Genomic DNA, 8,369 nt, shown 5'->3' with positions numbered 1-8,369 from the left:
AAATGCAAAGCTGCTTTAAACATAAACGTATTATGCAAAAAAAACTTCAGTCGTATTTTGTCATTAAACGGCTGCAGAATTGCTCCAAAGGTCCAACAACCGTGTGGATGTTCTGGCCCAGTACTGGACCGAGCTCAACGCGGTCTGGTTTAATGCGACGTCCCAGGAGACGGTGGAAATGGGCCAAGTTGCAAAAGCAATATCACCACCACCAGTGGAATTCGGACGCCATCGGAGCCTCGTCAAGCTCTGCAGCAGAAACCAAGACGGGATCAATGTTTGGAAGCGTGTGTTTGCAGCATCAGAGCCTCCGTCCACCGCCGCTCCAGAACCCACGGCTCCGTGTGGCGCCGCTCAAAGGTTCGTCCGCTCGGCCTTTGCTTATTATCGATTAACACGCAAGGCTCATCTTCATCCAAATATAGAAACCTTTAATTTTACAATTTTCAGCAAAAAATATGATACAATTCCCGTTTAATTGTACAGTTTGTTAAATATCTAAATACACCTTTACAGTTGTGATGTCAATAGAAAAAAATATTGGATATTTTTCATGACATACAAAATGTACATTTCCCTACACATGAAAATTCACATACGATCACGTAGAACACGAGTCAGAGCTGTCACGGACGGTAAAGACTCAGGCTCATAGAAAACAACACGTCACATTAGAAAGTTCTAAACATAAAGTAACGAGGAAAAATGAGCGAAACCTCTTGAGGTTCTTCTGTTGGAAAATGCAACATATTTGTGATCTTATGGCAACAATGAGAGGTGGACGTCTGGAGGTTCTGAAGTGGACGACGCAGGAAGAGGCTGAAGAAACCACGCGACTGTGGACGTACGGACGGAACCAGTCACGTTTGGGACGTTCAGTCATCACTGATCCTTATGTTCACTTTCATGTTGTCTTGTGTTTCTGAGAATCTGAGCGATGAGCGGTTCTGGAACATTTGTGTGACGGCACCAAGGTTCCTCAGTGTTTGACATCATTTCGTTCCTCCATTTATCCGGATCGTCTGCTGACAGTGAGTCACGGCAGCTGGACCTTTGTCCTGTTACTGTGAAAGTAGACGTGGTCCCTGTTAAAGGGGGAATCTGATGTGTCCCACAGAGACGCGAGGCCTGTTCACAGGTAACGAGGAGCTCATCTCCTCCACTGTTTCAGGTCTGGGATCAAACGAGACAAAAAGGACGAGCTCAAACTGAGCAGGAGGTGAAAGAGAAAAGAAGCCGTCACACAAACAGACTCACAAACACACATTTACAACAAGGTCAAGACTTGATCAGATCATAAATGAAATAAAAGCAGGAATGTTGGAAACAGACCAAATCCAGTTCGGTCTGTAGGGAACCTGCGGTTCCAGTCACTTAACAAAGCCAAACTAGATTCCAAACGCTGAGAACACAAACCAAGTGTTCGCTTCAAATCAGCTCAATGTTTTCTTTTGACACTAACTTGGACTTTTGCGCTACATTGTTCAGTTTGACTATCACGATTACAAATCAATGTAAAAGTCATCAGCATCAAAAAAAGGATGACACAACATATAACAAAAAGTTGGTAAACAAAAAAAGCAACAACAACAATAAAAAATCCTTTTCCTAATAAAAGACTTTGGATTCAAAAGGTGAGAAAGATGTGGAGGGTTGAGCTCTATTCACAGCGCGCAGCTGAGCTCGTAGTTACAGGGCCAAGTGAAACTCTGTTCAGCCCCAAAACGCCCCAATGTCACTCACACACACACACACACACACACACACACACACACACACACACACACACACACACACACACACACACACACACACACACACACACACACACACACACACCATCAAGTCCTCTTCCAACAAGGCACTAAGATTTCATTCAAGTTTATCATTACACAAGTGCTTAATGCATTTGAAACCCTACATTAGTCTCAGTCAGAGGACCTCCGTGAGCCCATCCACACAAACTCCCTGCCCGCTTCTCCTCCCGCTCCACGCTGAAGTGATGTGTCAGCTCGGCAGCCGGCCAGTCGGGCGGCTCCGCTGTGAATCATCTGTGCTGCCAGTCACGGAGCCAGTCATCCAGCAGCACCCGCGAAGGTGTGACTCCACCATCGCAGCAGAGCCCGAGGCCTGAGCCGCTCGAACCGTGGCTCCGCGAGGATCCAGAACCACGACACAGTGAGAGACCAGTGAGGGGGGGGGGGCAACGTTCTCCGGCTGAGCTCAAAGCGCCTCCGCCCACTGACGGCAGGTGAGAAAGGAAGAGCACGAGGGAGGAAAAGTCCATTCACCAGGTGAAGTGGTTCTGCTCGGCTTCACCCAAGTGTCGGCAGCTCAACTCAGGAGGATCGTCAGCAGGTCATGCAGGCGGGTGGACACACAGGGAGGTGGACAGCGAGCGGTTGAAAGGCAACAGATAAAGGCAGAGACGTGAGGAAGGAATGAGGAATGTGAGAGAATCAATCAACAGCTTAATCAGGAAGTAGACAGATCCAGCGGCTCCGTACGGCTGCAGATAGCACTCACACAACCAGCATTCAACCCAAACGCATCGATCGGAGCTCAACTCAGCCTTTCCTCTAACTCCCCATCCAGTGTTGAGCAGCCCACACACAAACAGCTGTCACCACGGCAACGAGCGCAGCACAAGCGCTCGTCCTGCTCGCGTCCGACTCTTTCATCCGCCGCCGGACCTCAGTTGGTCCCGCTGTTGAAGTGATCCAGCACGGTGGCGTTGGTTCTCTCAAACAGCCACTGCTGGCTGGGAGAGGAGGGGTCGCACGTGCTCATGAAGATGCGCCGCTCGCTGGGGCTGCTGTCCATGCAGCTGTTACTGACGGGGTGAAACAGACTCCGATCCTGCAGGACACACGGACATGGATCAGAACCCGCACACTGCTGTTAACGCCGTAATGTCAGGCAGCGTTGGACTGGTACCTTCCTGTAGCGCCACAGCTGGTTCCCCTTCATGCCGTGGCAGTCGTACAGGGTGACGGGGCTGTTGTGGGAGATGGCGTCGAAGCAGACTTTCTTGGTGTGCATGGGGTCGCCGACCCGGATGTCCTCCCTCCAACCGAATGTAAACACCTGCAGGAAACGGGCCGGTGTTGTTACCAACATGTGTCTGATGTATTTATACATGGACCTAAACGTGGTGACACCATACTAATGGATGGATGGATGGATGGATGGATGGATGGATGGATGGATGGATGGATGGATTAATGGATGGATGGATGGATGGATGGATCAATCAATCAATCAATCAATCAATCAATCAATCAATCAATCAATCAATGCCCGTTTCAGTATCTTCATTCATTTAACTCATGCTTGTCCTAATAATGGATGGGAGCGTCTCGGTGACCAGCAGCCGTCACTTCCTCAGCGAGCTCGCCTGCTCACAGGGCTCTGACAGCTGCCCTCCTGTGATTTGCTGCAAATCCATTTCTGGCTGTCGCTGAATACAGATCACAACTGTGACACAGATTAAACTACAATGCATCTTCAGATTAAAGCAATTAAACTGTCAGAGCTCGGAGGAGCCGCATCTCAACTGCGGAAACAAAGGGCGACATTCAATCCATTAAGGTTGTGTTATGAGCTCGGCTTAAAGACGTTCGCTGAGAACAAACAGACTCCTTAAGTACAATGCAAAGATAATGAAGCCGCCTTCTGCCCCAGTGTGTGTTGAGCTTCATTTGACATTTATGTCTGTAAAGCAGAAGACACAGTTACTAAGGAGGCGACTCATCAACGAGGACCAAATGTCCCAGCAGGAAACACCTGACGCTTCCTGATGAAGACTCAGACAAGCTCCAGGACTGATCCAGGACCTGTTACGGCTCCTGGAGCACAAACACCTCCTACACTGGGAGCTCTCAGGCCAAGAAGCTGTGAGCAGGCAACGCTTCATGATCCGAGCTGTTCCAGAGTTCGCTCCGGGTCCAGTGCGGGTCTCACCTGTCCGTGGCTCCAGCTCACCTCGCCCCGTCCCTTCACACAGTTCTCCAGTCGGATGGGGCTCCCAGACACGACGTGTTTACTCTCCAGACACATGTTGCTGCCCGCGTTACGGATCTACACGCAAACACAGGCCAAGTCAAGCAGGACGCAGTGGAGCACAGACAAAACAAGGGCTTCCAGGAGAGCGAATGGGCCGACCTCCCCCCAGGCGCCGGCCGGAGGCTCCACGGGCGGGTAGTGCTTGGGCAGGTCCCACGCCACCTCGTCCATGAACCACTTGAAGCTCCTGCAGCTGAGGCGGTTCCTCAGCTCCTTCTGCACGGTCATGTCTCCGGCCGACAGGTGGCGGTACTCGGGCCGGCGCTGGTAGATGAACTCGGCGTACTCGTCCATCCACACCTCCGCCACGCGCTTCAGGTTCTGGAAGCAGAGTTTAGCACATTTTAACAGGACGATAAACCCAAAGTCGGGGCTGAAGTAACGAACTTCCTGCACTGTTCAGAGCTGACACAGACTCTTCACTTCAGCTCATTCACAGAGTTCTAATCACACCATGAGCTCTTCATTACTGAATCCACAACACAAAGTATGTGGAAAGGCTCCATAAACTGCAATGACAAGAATCTGTGAATATGTACAGAGGTGCAGGAATAAAAGGCTCTGAACAAGCTGACGCAGTATTTAAAGGTTGTTGACAGGAGATAAAACCTAAAACACGACATCTTACCTGGCGCTGGAATGAATTTTAGGTGTGACTAAGAAATTGTGCATTGAATGGCTCTAATGCATTAAAAAAGAAAGATATGCTGTCATCAAGCAACGATTCCGACAGCATCTAATTTTAGAGCAAACATAAACCATTAAGACGATGACTGCGACAGTGACAGCTTCGTCAGGAAGTTCAGACGGCTGCAAACACCAAACATTTACACCAGCACATTAGAAAACTCCTCCAGCTGACGGCTGAGGTGTGAACAGAGGATGCGTGTTTGAAGACAGACGGCGGCGCTGGACGTGTGGAGGCACAACGAATGAGGCCGAGGAAACGCTGCACAGAAACCCTCGCAGGCTTCAGAGCGACAGATGAGGTGGAAAAGCCTCCAGCCTCAGGCTGGAGCTCAACGCCCGCAGCCTCCCCGCAGGGGGGGGGTTCAGGGTTCTGTGCTCGGGGTCCACGGAGGCACCGAATGGCCTTCAGAACTAGCAGCAGCTGCATGAATGAAAGAACCTAAAAATCTGATCCCAAAACAGCACAAATGACTCGATGGTCTGCTCAGCAGAACGACTGGTTCTGCTGTCACATCCTGGTTTCAGGGAGGGACCCAGTCAGTTTAACTCAGTCCTTCGTCTGTAAATTGCCTCAGGCTCTGGATGCGTCGTCTGCTCACACACACGTTCACTCGATGCTAAGACGTCGATGATAGATCTATAATGAACAGCTTCTGTCTGTTATAAATTCTCCTAAATTTCATGCATTTCCATTATATAAATGCACACATTTATACAAAACATGTAAATGTTTTAAAGTAATCGATCCAATCAACCACAGTGAACCAGAACCAGAGTTAAGATAAGCAGAGAAAGACACAAGGGACTAAACAGAATGCCTCCGAGGTACAGATGGGTGAGCGTCGTTACTGCCTCACTGACGGACGGACAGACAAAGACAAATGCCAAGAGGTTTATTACAGTTGAGCCACAGCCAAAAAAAAGGAAAACCACAAAAACATTTGTTTGAAATAGATGAGAAAAACTAAAGTTGATCTGCTTTTACTTGTGTCAGACTGTGTCCATTAATAATTGCAAGGCGTTCCTCAAGGCTCAGGCTTGGGACAAATGCCTTTTTTCCTGACATTAAGATGAAACAGGCCGACACTCACCCTGGCCAGGCTGACGCCGCCAGGAACCTTGTAGGGGACGTACTTCCTGTAGATGTGTCCCACCCTGGAACATGGGATGTCCTCCATCCGCCCACCGCACATCCACACCTACAAAGACAGAGAAGACGAGAATGGAGACCAGAACCAGAATCAGAACAGCACAAACAGCGTCGACAACAAACTGTGGCTTATAACGTTCACGCTATCAGAAAGGTCAGAGGTCAGACAGCAAACCACCCATTGGCACCCTACATATTTGAATTTACTGGCATCTTTGCCAGTTGGTTGATCTTCGGATTCATCCGCCTCCTTCATTCTCCAGAGTGGACATCAGCTGGCTGCTACTACAATTCAATTACTCAGGCACGGACAAACCGTTTGGAGGAACAGCCTGGACCCGACCCCCACATCTCAGTGTAGGAACGGTCTGACCCGCCACAGCCACCGCTTCCATCCTCTTCATCCTTGCACTGAAACACTTAAGCTTAATAACAGGAGCAGCTACAAGTAAGTGCCCACCAGCTGAAGAGATGGAAATCTTATGACTCACCTTTAGTGCCCGACCTCTACATGATGTAGCGAACGTAAGGACCAAGGCACTGGATGGCATCTCCTCAAAGAAGTAATTAACTTATATACAGCAGAGCTTTTAAGAAACGCTCCAGACGCATAGTAATACTCTGCAGCGCCGACGGCCTCATCGACCCTCTCACTAACGGCCGGCGCACGGTAAAAGATGTGGTGATTTCCTACTGGTGGAGGGAACCTGCAAATGAAGTGCCTGGTTTCCTTCCTGAGGCAGAGCTGCAGTGTGTCACACTGTGTGGCATCGAGCGGGTCAGACTCACAGCGGTCCGGACGGTAACCATGGCGCTGAGAGCGAGGAGACGAGGACCACACAGGAACACGAGGCTCCTTCAAATCATCCCTTCAACAACGACCCAAAGCTCTAAACTACTTTAGCGCTCGCTGGCACGAAGTCTCATGATATTTTAGTTTCTGATTTTATTTGTTAGAAAATCTAAAATGCCGTTGAAAGACAATTATATCAACAGCTGAACTGGGTCTGAAAGTCAGAAAACAGATTTACTGCTGCACAGTTTGAATTGTCGTCGACAGCAGAACTTCATCCAATTTAGACCTCTCATCTTTATAAACAACTGAACCACTGCGCTGGAAATTTGCCGGTGCAGGAGATTCACACAGCAGCACATGACCAGTCGAGTGGAAGCCGCCACCAGCGGCCTTTGTGCTTAATTGAGTGAGACGACAAAAGTCCTCAGTCATTCAAAGCACAATTCAATTACTGCGACGTCTGTCCGGAGCTCAGGCCGCGGAGCAGAGAGCAGCAGGAGACTGCTCTTCAACACGCTGTGGAATAATTCATGCAGAACCAGCAGACAAAAGCATCATCTAATGTGGATTTCTGAGATGATTAATGTGAAGAGGCTTTGATGCAACACTCTGCTTGGCTCAAGGCTTGAAACTATAATGAGGAACGTCTCGTTTGCTCGGCGTGTCTTTTAGATATTTACTTGAAGAGCAAAGATAAACAAAAATTAAAAAGCGAAACATCAGCATCTGAGAGAAGCTTCCTTAGATGAGTGTGAGCTAAAAGCCAGTAATTACCAGGCAATTAGACGAAGCTGTGACGTTAGAACCCCGTTGGTGCCGATCGAACCTTCAGAGCATCTCTGTCATGTTCCCTCCTCTCACACCTGTTTGCTATTCATCACTTTTGCTGAATTTAACTAATGAAGCTGCTCGCACGTGTCGGACGCGACTGCACAGACACCGTCCCACATCAGGTGAGTAACGGTCAGTCAGTGTCTGAATTCACCAGGAAAGTGAGTTTCAAACAGCTGAGTGGAAAGAAAGTCTGAAAAGTCCTGGAACAGCTGGAAGCAAATCATTATAGACAGGTTGACAAATAGGTCAGAAAGAGAGGATGGTGTGTGTGTGTGTGTGTGTGTGTGTGTGTGTGTGTGTGTGTGTGTACCTTGAAGGAGATCTCGTACTGCTCTCCTCCCCAGATCTCCAGACCCGTGTCGTAGCCTCCCAGCTCCCAGAACCACTTCCTGTCCACAGCAAACAGCCCACCCGCCATCACCGGTGACCTGGAAGACGCATGACACAGTCACGCAGCAGCGAAGACAAAGAAACAGAACAACAACACTGCTTTGGGAACTAGTCTGTCTTTAAAACAGTGGAAATACAAAGACAGAGACAGGAAACGAGATGCATCACCCGCTGGTGTCAAATATGGACCCATCAGAACCAGACTTCACCTCTGTGAAGGTCAGTCCAACCTAAAGCTGCCACTGACTGAAACTCATTCAAGTGAAAACAAACCTTAGACTTGGAGTGTTGTATAACATGTAGGAGCAGCAACATGTTACTGTTCTAGTGATGAGCTGGTTCTGTCACTGCTGTTGGTGGAGCTGCAGGTTCTACACGTGTCGGACAGAACCGGTCTGACTGAGCATCAACACTGTCCCACATCTCTTTAAATATGTTTTCACA

The 8,369-nt window shown here is 49.0% G+C and overlaps 1 protein-coding gene across 1 annotated transcript; it reads right to left on the bottom strand.

Annotated features, from left to right (window-relative positions):
• Window positions 1-410: 410 nt before the first annotated feature.
• Window positions 411-7,832, bottom strand: LOC114869461 (polypeptide N-acetylgalactosaminyltransferase 10-like). Its single transcript, XM_029173738.3, has 5 exons — window positions 5,847-7,832; window positions 4,165-4,386; window positions 3,964-4,080; window positions 2,938-3,087; window positions 411-2,859 (listed from the first exon to the last, which is right to left on the bottom strand). The coding sequence occupies exons 1-5, from the start codon at window positions 5,946-5,948 to the stop codon at window positions 2,695-2,697; spliced, it is 756 nt and encodes a 251-aa protein (XP_029029571.1). The 5' UTR covers window positions 5,949-7,832; the 3' UTR covers window positions 411-2,694.
• Between the last annotated feature and the right edge of the window lie 537 nt (window positions 7,833-8,369).

Source organism: Betta splendens, chromosome 14, assembly GCF_900634795.4.
Source record: "Betta splendens chromosome 14, fBetSpl5.4, whole genome shotgun sequence".
Lineage (NCBI taxonomy): Eukaryota > Metazoa > Chordata > Actinopteri > Anabantiformes > Osphronemidae > Betta > Betta splendens.
The sequence above is the reverse complement of the archived record's forward strand: the minus strand, read 5'-3'. Positions and strand labels throughout refer to the sequence as shown.

What these genes read in the sequence shown, in the direction of transcription:
- LOC114869461 (XM_029173738.3), bottom strand. Translation starts at nt 5,948, where the DNA reads ATGTGCGGTGGGCGGATGGAGGACATCCCATGTTCCAGGGTGGGACAC. An exon ending in GCGGCGTCAGCCTGGCCAGG is followed by an intron (nt 4,387 to 5,846) that starts GTGAGTGTCGGC and finishes CTCTGCTTCCAG; the next exon opens with AACCTGAAGCGCGTGGCGGA. An exon ending in TGAGCTGGAGCCACGGACAG is followed by an intron (nt 3,088 to 3,963) that starts GTGAGACCCGCA and finishes CGTTTCCTGCAG; the next exon opens with GTGTTTACATTCGGTTGGAG.